The 24031-nt window shown below is 34.6% G+C and overlaps 1 protein-coding gene across 2 annotated transcripts in view; it reads right to left on the minus strand.

The window, feature by feature from the left end:
- The window catches only part of RIT2 (Ras like without CAAX 2), a 369303-nt gene that overhangs the window by 211067 nt on the left and 134205 nt on the right, over window positions 1-24031 (minus strand). For both annotated transcript variants that reach the window (XM_079109348.1, XM_079109349.1), the window contains one exon: window positions 20287-20360. In XM_079109348.1, coding sequence (XP_078965474.1) covers window positions 20287-20360 — 74 coding nt within the window. The remainder of the gene's footprint in view (window positions 1-20286; window positions 20361-24031) is intronic.

Genomic DNA, 24031 nt, shown 5'->3' on the forward strand with positions numbered 1-24031 from the left:
ATGAAAATGTTGGTCTCATAGGAGCATGAAGTTAAACAATGATCACTGGAAACTGGGAAGGGCAGAGGGGAAAAGGAATGGAAAGAAGTGAGTTAAGGAACACCAATACACAAATAAGAGGAATTAATTCTTGTTTACTGTAGAAGATCAGGGTAATTACTAGTTATAACAATCTGTGGTATATTTCAAAATAACTAGAGGGGTATGAAAGCTCCCAACACAGAGAAATGATTAATGGTTACAGAGAATGAAATGCTTATTGCCCTAAGATGATCATGACTCATTGTTTATGTGTATTGGTTATTGTACTCTGTCTCATCAAGATGTACAAATAAAATATCTCAAAAAAAAAAAAAGGACATCTCTCCCAGAGTGGTGGTTCATGCCTGTAATCCCAGCAATTTGAGAGGCTGAGGCAGGAGGATCATAAGTCCAAAGCCAGACTCAGCAACTTAGCAAGGCCCTAAGCAACTTAGCAAGACCCTGTCTCTGAATTAAAAAATAAAAAAGGCTCAGGATGTGGCTCAGTGATTAGGTGCCCCTAGGTTCAATCTGTGGTTTAAAAAAATGACATATTGAATTGTATAGAAAAATGGAAGAGAAGGACATATTATTGAAGAGTAGTTTTTGAAAAGTGAGTCATCAAGTGTCACCAACAGTGGATATACATACATAATACCAAACACAATGGTTGCTTTTAGAAAGCAGAAGAATGTTATCAAAGGACATTATTAAAGTGAACGAGGGAGGAGGACTGGGGATATAGCTTAGTTGGTAGAGTGCTTGCCTCAGAAGCAAAAGGCCCTGGGTTCAATCCCCAGCATGGAGGGAAAAAAAAAAAAAAAGTGAGGGAGATATCTGTAGAGGAATCAGAGCCACTTGGCATCCCCTGATTCACTGGATCTAGCCTCAGAGGGTCAGGGATGCTTAAGAGAACACCAGCAACTTCACATTTGGTGAAGACCACTTGCTTTGTAGGAAACCATTAAGATACACACATGCAAGGGCCTTGTGACGCTCATAAACAACTCAGGACACTTCAACCCCTGCTCTTAATACACCAATCAACTTCTCCCAAATTTAGCTGTGATGCCCAATGTTTTCCTTAAAAACATCAGTGATTATCAATAAAGGTTCTATAAAGGTATCAGAATGTGTGGAATTTAAAAGTAAATTACTAAGGTAAAATATTAGAGACCAGATGATACCTAGAGTCCTTCCATCTTTCTAGTTTCCGGGCTGAGCAGAAATCCCATGCTTTGTGCATTTTGTAAAAGAGATTCTATTCCTTGAATAAGACTTGGAAAGAAAGTCTCACAGATTTGCTGAATGTAATTCCCTGCAAACAGGAGTTTATGCTCTGGTAGTTGCTGAGGTCAAAAGAAAACATTTCCTAGAGAAAAATGTGAAAGGAGAGAGATCAATAAAAATGACATTATTTTAAAACACAATAAACAAAATTTCTCGAGGGTACCAACTTCCAGAAGAAAGCAAGCAGATGAAGGATCAGAACTCAGTCTCCTGCATGATCCTTCTGAAGCACATTCTTCCTCAATTAGAATGCAGATGCCCCTAAAACCAGTCTATTTTTCGTTTTGAGCCATCCTTTAATCATTAAAGCTGAATATGCTTGGGAATTTTATTCTCCTTTTTAAAACTTTTTAATCTTTGTGGGATATGCATACAACCATGTAGGTTTTTGTTGTTGTTGTTGGTACAGGGGATTGAACCCAGTGGTGCTTAACCAAAGTCCCCAGCCCTTTTTATATTTTATTTTGAGGCAGGACCTTGCTAAGTTGCTGAGGCTGGCTTTAAACTTGGGATCCTCCTGCCTCAGTCTCCTAAGCCCCTGGGATTACAGGTGTGTGCCACCATACCTGGCTAACTCATAGTTTTTTGTTGTTGTTGTTGTTGTTGTTTAATATACAAGGCAGAACTAAGTTATTTTTTTCATGTTAAATGTTAATTCAACAAGTACAGTAATTAAGTTGTTTTTTGGATATAATGCTATTCTGTCCTAAGCTTGGTTTTGAAACTCATAGTTGATTAATGTTCCCAGTCTATTTTAAGGCCTCTATTTCCATCCCATGTATCACTTTCTCCATGTTCTGCCTACCGCCAAGGACTTTCTAGACCACACCTGACTTATGGGAGGATAGCACACTGATTGACATCACCTTCATTGGTTTAAAAGGACTGATGTGGGACTTTGTATGTGTTTTTCTGTTACTACCTTCATGAGTGTAAAGATTTCTAACATCTTTCTCCTCATTTTATTCTTTCAAAAATATAAGCCCCTTTATATTAATTATCAATATTACTGCCAATATGTTATTTTTTCATTCACGGTATAGCAGATTTAAGTAGCATTAAGTGAGAAAACAATAAGGTGTGTTTTGTTTAATAGGCCCTATGCTGTTTTCCTTTTGTTTAATATAAGGCAACCTCTTCTGTGTGGCACTCCAGAGGCCCAGAGGACACATAATTGTCTCCATGTTAGATACAAAGAAGTTAAGTTTGAATGCATCAGCTCAAATGTCAACACATTTCTGAGGAAGACTGAAGTAGTGATCAAATTATCATTAAAAAAATGGTTGAGTTGCACAGTTCAAGCTGCTTGAAAACAGAGTCCACATATGCTTTAGCCGTAAACTGAAACCGTTCCACATACTATTGCCACTTCCACCTAGAGTGGCTACTGCTAGAAAAGAAGCTGCTAGCAAAAGGGCAAAGGCTGGCGAGTCTGAGGATCCTGAGAGAACTTCTGACTGGGTGACAGCAAGAGAACAGACTAAATAACAAATGATCCCAGGTTCACAAAGGGCAGAGGCCCATAGGATGTGGTGGCACATGAGGAAGAGCAACTTGGTTTTAAAGGTGCCTCTTTCCTTCTCCAGCTTTTGAGAGCATGCTGTCAGCATAAGGCTTGAATACAAGGGTTGCAGACACTTTCTCCTTCTTACCTTTTATGATCTCATGGCTTTCATTGTGAAAGTCACTGTCGGAGCAGAGGGCAGAACCTGGTTCCCTGCCTCAGATGTTCTGGTGTGATGGGCTTGGTTCAGCCTGATCCTCATATTTTTAAAATTCTAATTGTATTATTTATTGAGATTTGATTTGTATAATATGAAACTCATGTTAAAGTATGCAATTTAGTATTTTTTAATATGTTCAAAAAGTTGCATGACCATCACCACTAAATTCAAAGCGTTTTTATCACCTCAAACCCATACCTATTCCTTATTTCCTCTCCTCTCAGCTTCTGGTAACCACTTATCTAATTTCTCTCTCTAAGGGTTTTTACCTACAGTGAAAAAAAATGCACGTAAGTGAAAATATGTAATATGTGGTCTTTTGCATCTGCCTCTTTTCAACTTGGCATAATATTCTCAAGGTTCATCAGCTCAGATTTTCAAAAGTGCCCCAAGTGATCCTAATGTGCAGGTAAGGTTGAGACTATTGCAAATGAACTCTATCATTCCCCAAAATTTCAACTTCAACTTCAGTAAAGACTGAATCTCTGGGCAATCAGAGCACTTAGGTTTGTTTTGGGTTTTGAGTTGATCTTTAATATCCAAGGATCGATCTCTCTCTCTCTCTCTCTGCACCATATCGGAAGTGCCAGTTCTACCCATACATCCATACATCACTGCTGGAGTACACTAATGATTAAAAGAAATAGGTCAACCCACCAATAATTCAGCTAACTGGGCTCAGTGTCCCATAAACAAGTGCTGATCACTAAATTAGTCCTTTTTATTCTCGATGTGTTCCCCCTTTGCTGTCATTCTGCTGAATCTCTGATCACTTAGGCATGGAGAGAGTGCATCTGTAACCTCCACAGACTGCTCGGGCTTTGTGGCATCAGATGAAGGTTAGCGATAAATGAAACATGTACTTGGAATTTGATTTCCTCTCTGCTCCATTTCATCGGTTTGAGATATGGCAAATCTAATCACAGATTGATCTTATTAAGGCTAATGACCTGATGATTAACAAGAGAAATGCATCTGTGGTCAAATTGCCTGTTTTAATTATTCCAAGGAGCTGCACCATCAGCGGGCAGGAGGCAGCAAGCAGTCTCTAGGATGAGGTTTTGCTTGCACCTGGTGCTATCTGGATTATTACTCTCCTGGTACTTAGCAGAGGAAATAATAATTTTTAAAAATACTAAGATGTACTTAGTATCTCACAACTCACAACTTGCAATAGGCAGCATGAGGCAGAAGTGAAAGATTTGATCCTGATGTGGGTTGTGAGTCCAGGTGTCACTGGAGGTTCCTACCAGAGATGAGGATGAACTAAGTAGAAGTCTGGCTGCAAATCATGAAAACCACTGTCCAGCTCAGAAAAGTCAGTAAAAATATAGAAGTAGAATATCTACTGGTGATCAAGAAAGACTCTTTCATGGCTGGGCTATTATATGACTAGAGTCACTTAGGGACAGTGATAAACCAGATCTGGCTTCAGGAGAAACATCACTTAAAAAGTGGAATAATTTTAAATGATACATATATTAAACATTTTACATTCATTTAAAACACACAAATGTATATTTATCTTCCAATCTTTGATGGTAAGCCAACATGCCCCCTTTTTAAAAATAAGTCTGCCAAATTGAGCTCTATTTTTGCATAAAACATCCATAATGCATTCTTCATGCTTTAAAGTTTTGATATCATTAAAGTGGAACAAGGATCTAAGACACATCTGAATGTATAGAAATTCACAATTATAGATTTTCAAATGCCAAATTTTTAAACTACCTTCCAAACCCCATATTTCAACAACAATTTGGAAGGTGAGGGAAGCTAAACTCATGGCTAATATATCATTTCAAAACACTCAGCTTCTTATAAGTGTTCCCTCCCTTCCCACAGTATTTTATCGGTTTGTGTAATTCGTTTAATTTAAATAATTACAGAATTACGTACATGGTATAAACTGGTTAGGGGGCAAACATAATGAGCTCTCAGTAAGCATTTTAGGGAGAGTTGAACCCCAGGCATAACAGAGTAATTTGCTGCCAGCATATCCAGAACCAGAAATAAGGATCATTATGATTTTGAGAGGGAGCACAGGCCACTGGTTAACCTGGTGAGTGAGTTAAAGAGCAGGCTGATTGAAAGAGCGCCTACTGTAATAGGTAGCAAAACAGAGTGAAGTTTTCTATCACAGGCTTTGGAAGCCAGGATTGCCCACAATTTGCAAGTTTGAAAAAAAAAAGTCTACAAAAATGAATTTCTTATAAAGACTTTATTTTAAGCTCAGCATCTTAAAAATTTCCCAAATTTCGGCACTTACTAGAAAACAATTACTATCTTTAAATGCAATTTTGCAACAGCTCGCCAGCCATTCTTATCTCTTGTTCTATATAGGGCTGAAGATCTTGATTCGTTAGGCTATAAAATATTTAGGAAATTAGTGAGCAAGGTATTTAGCTTTCTGGTACCTACACAGGCATTCAGAAACTAGAAATGCCCATTTCGCTGTATTCTGGTGATGAAATAAGAATGATAGCAGTTCTGATGAATATAGATGTTTAGGCCAGCCAAGAAAGATCTAATAAAACAACACAACCTTTACTGAAGACACCTGAATAAGAAAAGAGCGTTTCCATGAAACTTGGGAAAAGCGTTTTACTATAAAACAATCTTAATAAATTCAATAATTGAGAATACTGAAATTTCGGGACATAACTATACCATAAATTATTGCCAATTGCAACTCCAAGACATATCCACAAATCTTATTTCTATAATTATGTTCCCTCTGGAAAGTGCCACTTTTTTCCATATACCATCCCTAGCCTGGAATTCTGTAAAGGCTTTTAATAATCTTCCTCAAGTTATCATCTCCTTATAGTTATTTTTCTACATTATTCCAGGGTGAGCATTTAAAAATACAATTTCAGTTTCTTTATTAACTAAGTCAATGATGTCTCCTTACTCCTAGAATTAAATTCAAAATGACTAACTTGACTCCATGATTAGACAGATCTTTTTAGCCCAGTGTTGGCACATGGTACTCTACATGTCTCCTGTGTAAGGATTACTGGGTATCTCTAAGTTTCCAAACTTACCACCCTTTCTCCTGCTATAAACATACCCATATATCATATTTTATACTTGGAATCATTTTGATTTTTCCCACATCTGCTCATGGATTCAAGATCGTATCTCAAAGCCTTCAGTAGTTTTAACCCTCCATGTTAGGCTAGGCTCCTTTTGCATAGTTGCAATTGTTCATTTATATTTGTTTCATTTCACATCTTCTTTTGTAACACACCAAGTTCTCTGCCTTTCTCACATACTTTTTTGTTTTTGTTTTTGTACTAGAGATTCAACCCAAGGGCACTTAACCACTGAGCCACATCCCCAGCCCTTTTTATATTTTATTTAGAAACAGGGTCTCCCTAAGTTTCTCAAGGTCTTTCTAACTTGCTGGGGCTGACTTTGAACTCCTGATCCTCTTTGGAGCCACAGGGATTACAGGCACTCATACACATTATTATATCCAGTCTCATGTGTAAACGTTATGGGCTCTTAATAAATATTTGCTGAATAAATTAGTTATTTTAATGATTACAAATAATTTGGGGACTAATTCTTTTACTTTCTAAATGCTAGAGCTATAAACTGCAGGAACTTCGTCAATATTAAAACTGTCCTTTTAAAATAATGGATAAAAACACTTTTCTGAGACCTAAAATACAGCAAAACTTCTTTTCTGATTTCAAGGGTTAAAATACATAATGATATCATGACAAATATTACTCTATTAATCTTCAATTTTACAGTTAAAATAGTTATAGTATTCATTCTAGATCCTAATCAGCTAACTTTAAAATGACAGTTTTGTGGCTTATTGAAAATTTTCACACATTAGTCTACTTTCTGTGATTTACATATTAAGAGATGTTCATTCTATCTCGAAGCAAGCAGAATTGAAAATCTAGGCTAGAAGGCTGCGATTATCCTAATAGGCTATGGTGACCAGTCATTTGTCAGATTTAGGTCACTGCACTCCATTTAGACTTATTCATGCTGATGAAACCATTGCATTAATAAAAGTTCATAATTTACTTCCACTATAAATTGTTGCTTAAGGTTTAACTGTTCCAAAGGGAATCAACAACCTGGTGAGAACATTACAGCTTATGGAAAACAACTAAGTCATTTATCTCATGGATAAATTTGAGACATTTCTGGGACCATGAGTAGGAAGACTGCCGTGCATGGGGAACCCCTGATGAAGCTATCAGCTGCTAACATCATCCAATTAAATTTATCATAAGTTCAAAGAAAAGATAATGAGATATACTACCAAACAGGTAATGATTTAAAAGAAGATATTTTAAAACTATATATTAACAACAACTAGAAAGTTCATTTCTATAGATTAACTCAAATATCTTAAACCCTTTCCAAACTTCACTATTCTTTGGCATATTCTCAAGGAAATAGGACCTTTACAAAGTTTTGCTGTACTAAGTGTTGCCTCACAAGGAACTTTGAGAATTTTCATAGATGCGTATATTACCTAGTGTCGTTAACATACTTAACATGGCAAAACCCCAAGAAGACATGCATAAATGGGACAAATTATTTGAGTTATTGTCAGTGCTTACAGTAGTATTCATAAGTAATCATGAATTCAAGTTGAAGGTTCCTACCAGCTTTAGAATCTTAATAACACATAAAGATATTTTCTTACATTTTCTTAACAGGTTCCATAACAATGGTGTGGACTAGCATATATCCTTTAAGATTACATACAATTTGATGTTACCAGTAAATATGTCCATTAATTTGTTTATCATAGAGAAGTTATTGTTCATGATTTCCACAGCACAGCAAAACAAAACAAAAACCACTTCCTGTCATTAAACAAACTCTTCAAAACCTCAAATCAAGTTGCAAATTTTTAATCAATCACCCTACTTCTAAAGTTCCTTTTAATGCTTAAAATTATTTTTGTTAGCTTTTTATTATTATTTGTGTTTCTAAATGTCTCTTTGCATATTCAGGAGTCTGATTTATAGGATTGAGGATGTGTACATATTTCAAAACTATTATTCATTGGGTGATCAGAAGATACAGTTTTAGGGAAGATCTTATGTCATTCTAGTTTGTAGAATTCATATATAGAAGAATAAAAATGGAAATATCAATGTTATAGTGTCTATATACTCAACTAGCATGTACTTCAATCCTATCCTGTAAAGCAACTCAAGAACTTCAGTTTTCTCTAAAGTGTCTCAAATTTTGCATTTCCTTTTCTCAAAGTTCAATAAGAGTTTGGCTAGAAAAAGTATTAAAGTTGTTTCCAGAGATTGCGGTTTGGCAATGAGTAGACAATATGACTAACCAACATACTTGTTAGACATAGCAATTCAGCCTCAACATATAATTTTGCCTCCCTAATATGCTATTTTCAACTCTAATCAAGACTTAGAGCTGTTCAACCAAGCTTACTCAAATACTCCTCTCTGCTAACTGAATCCCAATTGTAACCACACTTTTGTCTAAAACTAAAGAGCAAGATCAAAGTAGTAGCAGACACAGCTCCCAAAACCATGTCAAGAGAGCAGCAGCAATATTATCCCATTGATCTACTGTGAAGACATGTGACCTTGATGACTTGACAGCACACTTAAATTTTATCAACATATCCCTCAAGTCACCAATGTGTTGTTATTGAAGCTACATTTTCTATGGTCTTACCAGAACCACAAAGTGAAGAAAGCAACTGTTCATTAACAAACACAACTACTAAAATGGAGTTATCTAACATTTTTACATCAATTAATAGGAGACCCTCCCTAAATGGTATCCACTCAGAGGGAAGAGACAATGTACATTTTATATAGCACTGTCTCTAGAGTTCCCAGAAATATATTGTTCCTGTTGACTTTCTGTAGCTCCTTAAGAAGAGGATGTTTGGCTTCATTTAGCTCATTGGCACATTTTTAGATAAAAATGACTATCTCACCTATATCTTATCCACTTTTTATTGCTCCATAACTCAAAATCATTTCTCTGAAATTTCAGATATCAGAATAAAGGAAAGAAATGTTCATGGGTGAAAGCACAGGTACCTATAGAAGCAGATCTCTACCACACTTAACCATTAAACTCATCTGAAACAAAATAATAGTCTTGCTATAGGAAGCAGTTTGGGTTTCTCAGATAGCAACTTCATTTTGAAGTCAAATCTGGGTATCTGCAATGAAAAGCAATAGCACTTTGCATTTTTTTTTTTTTTAATGGGGCTTTCCTGTATCATAGAAAAAAATTAAAAAAAAAAAACAATTAAGAAATTGAAATGGGAAACCCATTTAAAATGGTTTTAAAACCACTTTCATCCTGTAAGGGTCTCAGTTTATGGGCCCATTAAAAATATTACTGAAAGAAATGAATTTCAAATTTCCATTAGATGTTTTAACTTTCATTTGAAAGTTGAATTGATTTAGGATGAAAGGATAGAGTTTGGGGATAATAAGCTGGAAGATTCCATATAACTGCCAAAGTCACTCACAGAAGTATTATGTAGAGAGTATGAAAGCATGTTTATCTGAAGAACCTTTCAGAGTCAAACAGCTTTGCTTCAAAGTAGAAAGCAGGGTGCAAAATTTTTGGCTTAGGATCCTGGCAGGAAAAACTTGCCTTTTGATTTCTTAGTGATACCAATGACACTTGTTGGCCTAGTGGGTGGACTCATCAGTTATTTTCAAAGTGTCCTTCTAACATGGACCCCCCTATTACTGAAAGTGGTCTCAGAATGAGATATTCATTATCATTTGCATTTCCATTTAAAAGAATTCAGAATTAGCGGTCTCCAGGATAGTCCTATATAAAGTGGCTTCTCATCAAATTCTATTGATTAGGAGAAGTTTCTTACTGACTTTAAAGACATTTAATTGCTCTGGAGCAATATATTTTCCAGCTCTTTTGGTCACAGTTTGTCTCCAGTTGCTCATTGAAGTCAAAATCAGCAAGCTATTTATTGGTAGTTGGTCCAACAAATAGCACAAGTTTCTTGAATGAGAATGTTTGAGCAATTCTGCTGCCTAATTGAAGAATTGATTTCTTAAGGACAAGTTTGTTTTCCCAAATTCTGTTTCCAGATTTCAAATGAAATGCTATACATTTATTTTCTAGGTCTGTTGAAAAATCTTAAGAATAAGAATAGAAAAAAAAAAAAAAAGAATAGTTTTACCAGAAAACAAATTCTCCAGTCATCTTAAACAACAAAAAACAACAACCAAAAATTGGATTTATCATGTCTTCCCCCGAAAGTTACATAATTAAGAAGCACCTACAGTACCTTTAACAAGATACCAGGAATGGTAATGCCATAAAAGGAGAAGCCAACTTTTTGCTTACAGGATATTTTTAATTTTATAAAGGAAACAGACTTGTTTACTTTTGATATAACATCCATGAAGTATGTAATATGTGAAACAAAGTTATAGAAGACTTTTTTTTTTTTAACTGAGTTCCTATATTGGACCCCAGCAAATCACCAGAATGTTTGGTGCCATGTAATGGAACTGAACTCTGAAATGAGCCAATATTCAAAAGTAAAAAGAAAAACAAGCAGATTCATAGCAATCAGTCAGAATGAGCCCAGTTTACCTGAGATGGCACAATTAATATGTCACCTTTTAACTCTGTAAGAAAATAACTCAAAGGGCCAATCCACTTTTCATTTTGTACTTCCACTTTCTTCAGCCCTTTCCTGACTATAAAGCCAGTCTTCTCTGTTGAACTCATCACAATACTCATTCTGTAAGATCAAATGAGGTATTGCATAATTCTAAAATTACAAATAAAAAAATTAGATCTTTACACTAAATGTGTTACTGTTTTGTCTTTTAATAACTACAAGGACTTTGTTATTTTGCATTTCGTCTACCTAACTCAGGGTCTACAGTTTGCTTCTACTAAATCATGTCCTTCTTTATGGATAAGACGTCTCCTTATTATCATACGTCTTAGTCCATTTTCTCTTGCTATAACAAAATACCTGAGATTCTGTACTTTATTTAAAAAATATTTATTTAACTAATGGTTTTCGATGTTCAGGAGCATGATACTGACATCTGCTGGCTCTAGTGAGGGCCTTCTGGCTACATCACAACATGACAGAAGGCATAGTGGTGGGAGTGTGTGTGAGGAGGAGAGAGAACAGGGTGAGATAGACGGGAGAGACCAGGAAGGGGTCAATTGTGCTCTATTTATAACAACTCTCTCAAGAGAACTAACTCACCATGCCAGAAGAGCATTAGAACCTTCTGAGATCAGTGCCTCAATGACTAATCACCCAGACTCCTCTTTTTAAAGAATTCAACACCACACTGAAAACCAAGGTTTCAGCGCATGAAACCACATTGAAATCACAGCACCATAAATTTTCCAAACTGTTGAATCTAAGGTTGTAAAATGCAGAAATATTATCTAGAAGGAAGTATAGAACGTTTTCCTTAAGCCTTGAATATGTCTGAAAACCCAGTTTCTCATTTTCTTTCCTCTGAACTCGTCTCAACCACTTGAAGCTTTCCAGATAGCCAGGATGCTCCAAACACACTCTGACTCCCCCTCACCCTCTTTTCCCCTAAAAAGAGCACAGAAAAAAGTTTTAACATCATAACATTGCATCATTGAGGAAGTGAAGGGAAATATCAAAGGAAAACTTTTATAAAACTTTCATGTTGTCATCAAAATATCTCATTGCTAGAATGTCTATGATGATAGGCATTATTTTCCACAAAATAATATTTTAAGAGAGTAGGATATTGGAAGTTGTGTGTGTAAATACAATCTCTGTAGGATGTGAAGAATATGTTGCTAGAAGCCCTCCTCATTTATTCTTTTGAAGCTATCATTTTGCCTGGAAAAATACCTGCTTTTCATTCTCAAAACTATATTGGGAGCTATATTTATAGTATGTTATTGACACTTTCTCTTAACTAACCAGTACATCTTGCCTCTTCTGATAAGTTACAAATTGTTTTGAGGACAGGAAATATTGTTCAAATTTGTTTGCATCTATCATGGCTTTTAGTACTGTTCAGAGAACATAATCAGTATCCTGTACAGAGTAGCTCATTGCCAAATAGAATAAACTAATTTGGAGAAAGAAAGTTAGAGCACAAAATGTTTTAAAGAATGTTTAAATGCAAGTTCTTTTGAACATGAAGAGAATGTGAATCAGAGACAATGTTTTGTCTAATGCTGCATTTGCTGCTTATGTCAAATAGAAAAAATAAGTCATGTGACCTGTATGTTTCATTCAGTATTATAGCAAACTTACCCTTAGCCATGACCCTCCTTCATGACATTTTTAGGATTACAGCAAATGTGAGGTGCTCAGTCTATTGTTCTTGCTAATTCAATCTTCATTTAAATATCACAAAGTGCAATATTTTTATTCACGTCCATGATCTTAAAGCTTCCCCAATTGCTCAATGTAACTCATGGCAAGACTGCAAATAAATTCTCCTGATGTTTAAAATTAGGGAAGACACAATCCTTTGTGCAAAATGTTACAAAGAATGTACAAAGCCAAGTGGATGGTAGTGAACGAACCCTTGTACTTATAGTATTCCTATTTTTTTTTCTTACTTACTACTCTTGAATTTTTTATCCATTGTGCTTGCCAATATTCTGTGCTGGTTTCCAACTAAATCTCCTTTAATCATAATATCATTGCTATTGCCAAAAAAGTCATACACATAGGAAGCATCACCACTTATAGATAGTTCAGTACTATTCATTTTCAGAGGATAACATTTAGAAGAGGTATTAAAGCCACATCCCTGCAGGATTCTAGGAATGATTCATGGGCCAGTGCTAGAATGCCTTCAACTACAACATTTAGAAACCATGTGACATTGGATAAGCCATTTGCTGCTTCTATGCCATGGTATCTTTATTAGTAAACTGAGGAAATTATAATTTCCTTCAAATTTTTAAAATATTCATAATTATAGTCACAGCATGGATACTCAATACAAAACATTTATAAATTGACTGTGGATTTTCTGCTAAAGACTATTCTTAGTGAAATTTCTGTTTACACAGTGGCCCAGCAGAAATTATAGGATACAGAGATCCAGCATTATCCACCACAAAAATGGATTACTAAAGGAATTAATAGCAACAAAGAAGCTGAAAAATGAAATATGAAGTCATTGACATTCTGCTTTTCAGCTGTTTCTATCAAAAATATACTTCAGAGTATCTTGGTTGTCATTTTAGTACTTTTATGTCAAGTATGAATCAATTTATTTTTTAATTTGGCAAATTTAGTCTTGAAAATTGCCAAGTTTCAGCTAAAAAAAATGTATGATAAATATATATCTTAATGCTCTGCATATCACACTAGAGAGTAATTAGATGCTTAAAGCATGGTTTTGTAATGAAATTCACTATGAGAAAACTAAAGAGGTGAAATGATTAAAAATATGGTAATGAAATTTAACATTTATTTTTTTGTAAGTCTAAATTCTTTTTTAACATGTGTAAAAATAAACTATAAGTTCTCCTAAGCCAGGGACTACATGAGTTTTATTTGATTTTTCTGTATTAATACGAAATAATCCAGCATTGCAAACCCATGAATGTTCATTACCTGTGTTAAGAATATGAGACCTCACATACATTTAGGGAAGTATAGACATATAAGCTAATATAGTTAATCATCAAATACAATGAATTACTAAAAATATTGTCATTGGCATCTGTAAATATACAGTTGGTGGTGTGATTGATTATTCCCCCTGAATCAATAGAAATATTTACCTTAAAAAAAAAAAAACCCTTAACAATGGTCATCTCTTTGAATTTTTAAATTGCATGCTTTTAGTATTTTTTAACAGCAAATAGAAATCATAATTATAATTTCTTGATAGTTTCATAGTATTATTCATGAATGCCATTATTGCATTTAGGTTAGAAATGTTTGCCATTATAGCAGACAGACCCATTCTTATATGCTTCTAAAACATGCTTTGTGCTTCATCTTGTATTTTAAAATCACTTTCTCTTGTTCTTTTGTTATAAATTGTTAGGTTATTTTGCTATTAAAATACCTGTTTCTACAGGTACACTTCTGAAGTTTATATTCTAAAAATTATAGACTAAAAAAAAAGGTATTCAACACCTTATATCTGACCCTAATATGAAATAGATTCATAATGAGAAACTGATAATCTCTCTTGTTACAAGAGAGTTTATAAATAACATATGAACTTTATTTTATGTGTTTTTTGGACATGTGGTTCCTAAAAAAATCACTTTTGTTTTATTTCTGGTTTCTGGTTCTGTTCCTTATGGTAGCTTGCTTTCCTTGTTTGCATAATTAAATCACAGGAACTTTTAGAGCCTCTTCATTAGAGAAGGAGAGTTAGTAATTTGCTTATAGTCTGGATGACTATATAAGTCATTATACAAACCAGAGCAGTTTTGAGTGAAAGGCAGTGCTAAAGATAGAAATAACAAGCTTTAATTGCTGTACAGCAGGTGCCAGTTCCAACCTGAAATATCCTTGAAAAATCAGAATCCATGGCCATTCTATTTACGTTAATAGTGAGTTGTTTTCAATCCTCTCCATTCAACTCAATGGGTCACCGTGACCTGACCCATTTTCCCAAGACCAAAGGAGATGATCAAACTCTATCAATTCAGGACATGAGTTTGGTTGTGAACATATTCTGTCTTTTCATATTTAGATGTAGATTTGTTGATTCTTTCAATGGCAATTCTTTTATTAGTCTGTACTTCAGCTATATTGTTAAGTGTTCTTTAAAGATGCCTTGCACTTTCTCCTCACAGAGTTATGACTATATGGCAAGTCATGCAGATAAAGATGTATTTCTACATCTAGAAAAGTTCCTTAAAATATGTCTTACTTCCAGAGGAGCTAGATCATACCTACATGATACATTTGAGAAGAACCTGAAAGAGATATCCATGTTAAGATTATGTTACAGGAACTCTGTTTTAGAGTCAGTGTTGGGTAGCGAGCAGTAAAGTGAATCCATTAGAGTGGGAAGTAAATGGAAAGAAGAAATCTCTACCCTTTTTTAGTACCCAGCTGACAAAGCATCAAACTGAACCAAGTTCTCAGTAAATCCAAGACTGACAAGGTTAAGATTCACCTTCTCATAACTTTCAATTCTAATGTGGTGTTACTGATTGACTTAAGCACATTAATGTCTTTCAAATAGTCAAAATTTTCAAAATGTAATGAAAAGTGACTGAGGAATTGGCATATGTTTATTGACCTAGGATGCAATTAGTGAGGAGCTGTCTAAAATATCCCTCTCATAGGACTTCTTGATTATTTTGGAGCTTTGTGCCCATTTGGGGACAATTTAGCCCAAGTTTCATCTTCTAGGACCCTAAAATATTCACAATCACTTGTGGAATGTGATGATTCCTAAAGAAAGAGTCATGTCCTAAAGAATTCTAAAGATAGGCCACAAACGTGAAAATAAAAGATAAATAAAAAGCTTAAGGCTAAAAAGCAATTAAAGCTTTCAGAGAAGAATAATGTACAAATCAGGCCAGAGGTAATGCAGAAAATCACAGTTTTAAATCTGAAAGACACCTTAGAGATCAAGTTTAATTCTTTCATTTCACAGATGAGTAAATTAGGGTCAGATGGGCTGAGGAACCTGCTTTGACTGCAGAGTTGGTCAGGGGATGAACCAAATAAAATTACAGCTATGTTGTTCCAGAATGACTTAATCCAGGCACTATCCATGTTCGCGACGATGCGTAAGTCTAGGAAGTTTCAGTGGCTGGATTTCATGGAATGTCTCAAAGAGATAACTGGTGTTTTTGGAGAAAATTTACTTTTAGTACTTCTTATGTGGATGAGTATGATTTAATACAGTTATAATTAAATTGAACTTCCTACACATATTTTCTCGGAGTTTCATTTAAGAACTCTTGCAACTTCTATTTTAGATTTAGCTATATTAGAAGTCTGAGATAACCCCTTAGCAAAATTTGCATACTCTACTATAATCTTCATTCTAATTTGCTGCAAAACTTAATTAGCACATCCACACTGCCCCAAACCACAAGCATTTTGAGGGCAGAGACTCTATTTTATCTTGCATTTTCTTGATCTGTTGCAGTCCTTGGTACATACTAAGGGATTTCATAAGAGAAATGAAAAAAGAAAGAGCTTGAGTGGAAATATGGATGGTTTCTAGTCACAGCTGGATCTAGAGCTTGCTGTACTGCCATAAAGAAGCCACTTAAATTCTATGAGACTTAATTTTTCCATTTATAAAATGAGTAATATAATATTTCAAGAGATTGGTCAAGGATCAAGAGTAAACTACAGAAAGGAAATTTTTAGCTCATGGCAAGAAAGCTTACTAAAATTAAAGCTTTCCAGAGGCTATCTATTTTCAGCAGAATTCCTGAACAATGGAAGGACTCAAATGTAGGCTAAAGGAGCATTCAGATGGAGAATTAGCATTGAAAGAGAGAATTGAAAGCCTGGAAGAATGATGGGGTAAAACCCCTTTCCAATTTGAGTTTTGGTGATGTTCAACCTTTCTTCCATGGAACTATTGTAGCACTGCAAGTTCATATATATAGCATGGGGTACTGCAGGGCATCCCCCTAAATATGGTACCTTGAGAAATTTATACAAGCAGAAAGGTCTTTTTGACTTTCTCTTGTCCCCTGTTTTAAAAACCTTCATAAGACAAATGTCCAGCCCTAAATTAAGTGAGAAGGAGTGTGGCCAAAAAGAATCTGAAGAACTGGCCTAGCTAAGTTAATTACAGTTTATTTCTTAGGTTACACATACTTTTAATCTAATGGTGTTTATTATGGGTGTCTATTCTGCATCAAACGTAAGCATAAAATACCATTTTTCCTGGATCTTTGATCTTTCTTCATTCTGTGACGCTCCTATATCATGTAAGATCTTGCTTTAAAATTGTTGTTATGCTTTCCTTTTCTTAATCTTTCTTTTGTTTTGTTCTAGGAGCCATGAGACTTGCCATAGGTGAGGAAAAGATAAAACTTTTTCTCCATTACAATCATAAACGTGAAATGGTGGGTACTTGGCTTCCGTTATTGCCTCCAAGAGGACAGTCACTTCACTTCTTTGTATAACAATGTATGTATTCTAGGTGGTGACTTTAATAATAGCTTTTCTATCTACCCCTTGGGTTTATTGTAAGAATACTAAATTTCAACAAATATGAAAATCAACAACACGCTAAAAGCAAAAACATGTTATTATTAAAAAAATATTTCAATGGTGTTCTCTCCTATCTCCTCAGGGACATAGTTTTGTTAAATCAACTGTATAGACCATCTCCTCCCTGCATAGATTTAATAATAGTTTGGAAGGCAGCATATCACCATCTGTTTAGCCTTATGTACTTCTGACTGTTTGGCTGAAATTGATACTTACTTTGAAAAATATTTAATGATACACAAATTTAATCGCTTTATCATTTTAATTGTGTGTTTGCAAGTATCTCAGAATTACCAAAGCATAGTATCTTAAATTTATCTCTCACTTACCCATTTACCCATAGCTAGGTGGATAGACCATCTGAGCTATATTGAACTTAAAAAGGCTTTACTAATATGCCATATTGATCCGTTATTCCCACAACAATGCTATGTGACAAATCACTTCAAACTTAAGGTCTTCAAACAATAGGTGCTTATAATTTCTCTAGTATCTGTGTGGTGTTGGAGCAAGCCTGCTTCAGGTCTGGGAAAGCTAGGCTTTGCTTCTTCCTTTGGGGTAGTGTTAGGTCTGCTCCATGTTTCTTCATTTTCTGTAGACTGAGAGGAGAGTTACCTGTATAACGTACTTTGAGGAATAGCAGAAACCCCCTTAATACCTCTATAGACTTTAACCCCAAATTACTGGGTTTTATCAACTGCCTACCTTTCATTGGCTTAACAATGACAATGTTGGGCCAATTGTCAATGGGAAAGAGACATATTTACCATTACATTAGCACCATGACTGGGACCAGGTAAGTCTACCATAAATACTATAGGCCAAATGACTCTTTGACAAGTGAAGGATTTCACTTTCTACATATGCTTAATTCTGGTTGATATTTCTAGTAATTCAACTTTGCTCTTTCCCAGGATAGTCTTTTTCAGTTGACAACTTCAGTCATTGGGAAAACCTACTGAAATGTAGCTTTTTCAATGTTCCTTCAATTAAGCCTCCAATTCCCCTGAAAAACAAATGTACTTTGCTTTAGATAAGGTAGGGCTTTCAAATAATTGAAACAATTTTTCTATTGTAAATATCCCCCAATGGTTTCATCAATCTTTTCACCTAAGTTCATTGTCTGAATGTTCCCAGAAACAAATGTTTATTAATATATTGATTTCAGACAGTCTTCATATAACCCATGAATATATAAATTGACTACTTATTTCTAGTGACATGTACATTATCAATATTCCAATTTCTGCAGTTATATTTTTAAGTATTACATAAATAGGTGAAAAAAATGAAGTATATTTAAAATTATTAAGGTCTTTAAGGACAAAGGAAAATAATATAGTGAAAATCTGTGTATTCATGATTTTCAACTATTAATAACTTTTTACATTCAATCAGAACTTTAATAATAGATAAATCATTGCAGGTATAGTTGAAGTTTATTTTGTATTGCCCCATTTCCCAACTTCTTCTCTTTCTCCAAAAGAGGTAACCAGAAAGATAACCACTAGCTTAAACATTTTACAAAAGTGCATCATATCCAAGGCCACAAAGTAAAATTCTAAATCCATCAAATTATCAATCTCCTGCAGATTACATTCTTTACAAGATTAGAAACCAATAGAAAATAAAAAATAAAAACAACATGTGTATGTGAAAAGAATGTTTATTCTTGTATTGGATAGAACATTCTATTTGGGTTAAATGTGTTTTCAAATCTACCATTGTACTATTCCTTGACCCAACACTTATTAACAGAGATTAATTAATACTTCCCATTGTATTTGATTTGGGGTTTGTAATTTTGTTCTTTACAGTCCTCTCCATTGCTATTAATATTATAGATTATAATTTGAAACTATTTTGATGATTTTTTTTTTCATTACAAACTAGAACTTTTATAGTCCAGGATACTGTTTGCATAATATTTCTTTTGCCTGGTATTAATACAGGTATGGCTGTTTTAAGTTTGGCTGTTTTTAACTTACTTTTGGTCTTAGGTATTATTATTATTGTTTGTTTTTGGTTTAGTGGGGTCAGAAATCAAACCCAGGGCCTTGTGCTTGCTTGGAAATTGCTCCACCACTGAGCTACATCCCCAGTACTGTTCCATTATTTGATTTGCCACTTTTTTCTATCGTTGTGATTCTTTTAAACCAAATATAAGTTAGTCATAGTCTTTCATTTATTACAATAGTGATAATACTTGTCTACCCTAGGAAAGAGATCTGTTTTCATTTATTTTGATATCTGATATGTTTATGTTTCCATGTCCACATTATATACATATTTCACCTAATTTTTTTGTTTCCTTTCTGCCTTATATGGCAAAGAAATTTTTATTGTGTTCCTCCCTTTTTCTTCAGCTCATTTTTAAGTTGTATGGTATGTATCTGGCACTCGATATATGGGTTTGCATTTTTAGCATGCTTATTTTGAACACTTGAAGTTAAATAAAACATCTACCCTCCTTGTAAATACTATAAGAACTTTCTCTTCCTCATATTTTACTTACGATTGTTGTAGTACTTTAATTATATATTTTTTAATGTCACCTAAATTACTCCTTTTCCTCTTTCTCGTCTTCCTCCTCTTCTTCCCTACAGGTTTTCGGAGGAATGTATTAGGTTATGCTAAACATTGCTTACATCACTGACATGTCTCCTTAGCCTTGATCCCATACACTGTGCAAAATAAAATTTCCTTTTTAAATAATCTCCTGAAGTTCTCTAACGAAAATCATTTTCAAAGTGGGATCTATAATAGTTTTGTGTGTATCTGAGGAAAAATAATGAACAATTTTGTTAATTTTTATAATTTCATTGACACTTTACATGCACACTTTTATATTTATAAAATTGAGGAAATTTTAAAATATCCTGGATGCTAATTAGTAATACATCACATTTTCATGCCCATTTTTTTCATGTTTAATTTTTTATTTGTATTGCAAATTTGTTCTCTTGTTTGCATATACTCATCTCATATATATGAGATTAAAGCCTTCAGGTGTCTCAGTGACTGGAGAAGCTGAAGTACATCACCTACCTGGCCAGCAGTGTCCAAGATGTCCAGATAAGCTGGCTCATTGTCAATCCTAACTTGGGTCTTATAAGCATCTTCTGAAAAACACAAGACAAAGTTTATATTCAAATATATTTAGCAGAAAGGCCATGATTACTTTTTAGATTTCATAACAAAGAATTTCTAAATAAGTTACTAAGTAAGAGAATCAGATACACTATCCAAATAAAGTAAGCAGATTGAGAAGAACATAATGCTGGGATATATAGGAAAAGGAATTTCTGCTTAGAATGCAATCAGGTAGATTTTTTTCTTCATCAGGAAAATTCGTGACCTCAGGTAACCTGGTGATATTACCTTGAGAACAATCATTGGGAAAAGTCCTTTAATTCTTTTCTAAACATGAGTCAAAGACTCACATCCTAACCTTATAATGGTAAATCACTGAAAAGTTTTCCTAGGAAATAAGGAGTAAGGCAAAGATTCTGGCTTTCATTACTTTTATTTACCAGAGTACTGAAAATTCTAGTCAGATCCATTAGGTATGAAAGAGGAAAAAGAAGGAATCAAGTTGGAAAGGAGTAAAATTATATTTTCACAGATAACATGATCTTACATGCAGAATACCCTAAAGATTACACAAAAACACCTACAGGCACACACATTATAAATGAATTTAAGTTGTAGAACACAAACCAATGACAAAAGTCGTGTTTCTGTACACTAAAAGTGAACAAACTGAAATCAATAAATCAATTCCAAAAATCAAATAGGAATATACTTAATTGAAGGTGTAAAGGCTTAAACAAAGAAGAATATAAAATGTTGCAGAAAGACCGTAAAAAGATTTTCTGAGTTTGTGGTTTTGAAGATTTAAAATTACTAAGATATTAATACTACTAAGGTGCTAATATTACCCCCAAAATCTACAGATTTGATTCAATTCCTATAAAAATTCCAATTCAAAAATTGAAAAAAATCTGTAAAAACTCATATCTAACCTTAAGACATATACAATACAAATAATTTCAAAAGAAGGACAAAACTAGAGTTTATACTTCCCAATTTCAAAACTTAATACAAAACTTCAGTGGTCAAAACAGTGTGGTACTTGCATGAAAACAACATACAGACAAATCAGCCTAGAGAGCCTAGAGATAGATTGTAGCACACACAGTCCACCGATTTTCCATAAGCGTGCTTGAAAGCATTCAAAAACCACTCCAGATGCAGGAACTCTCGCAAGAGATTTTTATTAAGCAGACAGGGTAGGGTGTCTGCCCACAGGGTGAGAGAGAGAGAAAATGAGAGAAAGAGAGAGACAGAGAGAGAGAGTGTGTGTGTGTGTGTGTGTGTGTGTGTGTGTGTGTGAGAGAGAGAGAGAGAGAGAGAGAGAGAGAGAGCCCATGCGCTCAAGAGTGAGTAGGAGAGAGAGAGAATGGCAGGGGAGCTATTCTTAAGTAGTGGAATTTCTTGGGCTAATAACAATGGACCAATGGCTGGCGAGGAGGTTTGGGGGCTAACTATCTGGACCAATTACTGGTTAGGAAGTTCTCTGGCTAACAATCTGGGTTGTAATGTAGTGTAGGGGAGGGAGAATAATGGAGGCAGCAAAATAGCAGATCTTATGCCAATAGTACCAAGACCAAAACCAGTAAATGAAAAGGATAAATTTGGATATCCAGAGAAACTGGATATCCAAATGCGAAAAAGAATGAAGTGGACTCATTTTTACTACATATAAAAATTAACTCAAAATAGAACAAAGACCTAAACGTATAAAGAAACCTATGAAACTTTTAGAAGAAAAGATAGAAAAGCTTAATGACTTTGTGTTTGACAATTTCCTACATACAACACTAAAAGTACCAGATACAAAATTCAAAATGGAATAAGGTTTGAATCCAAAATATTCATATAAATGGAATCACAAAATAGAGAGCCATCTGTATCTGACTTCTTTCTCTTGGCATAGCAAGAGTCTCAAGTTTCCTCAGCAGCTATACCATAATCAGTTGTTCATTCATTTTTATTACTGGATAATATTCCAAGAACCATCTGTGGATGACTGCCAAGTTATTGTCACTGTGGAGATATAAGCAGGGTTCTCCTCTACTCTCCATCTTGCTGACATCAGACTCTGCAATTTACGGTCTTTCTTTTTTAATGTAAGCATTTACCACTAAGTTTTGGATTGTTGTGATTTTATCTCCATTGATCCCTAAGTATTTTCTAATTTCTCTAGTGATTTCTACCTTGACCCATAGGTGTTTGGGAGTGTAGTCTTTAATTTCCACATATTTGTAAATTTGTCAGATTTCCTTTGCTGTCACTTTCTAGTGTCATTCTTTTGAGACTGAGAAAGATACTTGGTATGATCTTAACCTTCTTCCTACTTACACTTGGAAGGTTAGGCATGTTTCCTGGAGTAAGTGCATTTGAGTTGAAGAGGAGTTGGAGGTAGGCGAAGCAAGGGAGGAAAAGGAAAAGGAAAGCCAGAATACGAAGTGTTTATGTTAAAGGTACAAAAACTTAAATGATTTCAGTGTTGCTAAATACTAGGCTTCAGAGAAGACATGTTGTTAAGAGATAAACTAGACCAACTTCTAAATACATTTTAAAAAAATGATATTTTGATTGAGTCAGGTCAGGACTTCCTGGATTTAACTCTGACTCTACCACTACCAGTCAATTGTCTTTAGAAAAATTACCTTCTCACTCTAAAATGTAGAACTCTCACTTTAAAAAGTTACAATAATACTGATATTTAATTCATGAAGTTGTTTGGAGGATTCCATGAGAGAAGGTCTGGAAGTCTTCAACCAGGGTGCTTGTGAGTGATGTTTAATAAAGATTAAGTATGGCCATTGTTACTAGGAAATTTGAACTCTACTGCAATGCTATCATCAGAAGACCATTTTTGAAATGCTCACTCTTTGGGGTGTGGCAAGTGGCTTTTAAGGTGGCACCTAGTGGTATAGAAAGAAGATTAAATAGATATTTAGATTCCAAATAGATATTTAGAAATGTGTCTAGAGAATAGACACATTTACTGAGATAGTGTCATTTGAATTGAAACAAATTTAATATATTTGCAAGATATTAGAAAGAAGAAATTAAAGCACTTAATAATTGATTATATGTGGGGACAAGGAAAAAAGAAAGTACAGGAAAAGCCCTCAGATTTCTGGCATCAGCAGCTGAGCAGATGATTATGACGTTTCCTGGGTAAAGGAAGGCAGATGACCACAGGTTCAACCTAGGTAATTTTGACTTTGCCAGGTCCCTGGATCATCTTTGTGAGGACAATGGGTGGTTAACTGCCTGGGTCTGAGCTCTGGACAGGACTCTTTAAGCCCCTTCATTATATACTTGTATGTTCTTATTCAAACTAAACCTAACCTACATATTTCTGCATGTTTAAATGTGTAGAATGAGTGTATCACATGTCAAACACAGTTTAACCTTCTTAGCCCGAACTTCAAAAACTCCTAGGTTTTGGCTGCAATCTGTGTTTTGCATTCACCCACCATTTTTATTATAAGCAAGGAGCAAATGGAATCACTGTTAAAAGCTTTTAGAACACCATTGGATTTTGGCACAAGATGATAATTATTCACACTGTTGATTTTGAGCCACCAGTGGACAAATGAATTATTTTCAGAATCCCTCGATTTAGAAAGTGGTAACAAACACAGGAGGCATTTTTTTCAATGCATAGTGCTGAGTACCTCCCACAAATCCATCTTTTGCTAGCTGTTGGAGATAG

This window comes from Sciurus vulgaris (genome assembly GCF_902686455.1).
Source record: "Sciurus vulgaris genome assembly, chromosome: 13".
Classification (NCBI taxonomy): domain Eukaryota; kingdom Metazoa; phylum Chordata; class Mammalia; order Rodentia; family Sciuridae; genus Sciurus; species Sciurus vulgaris.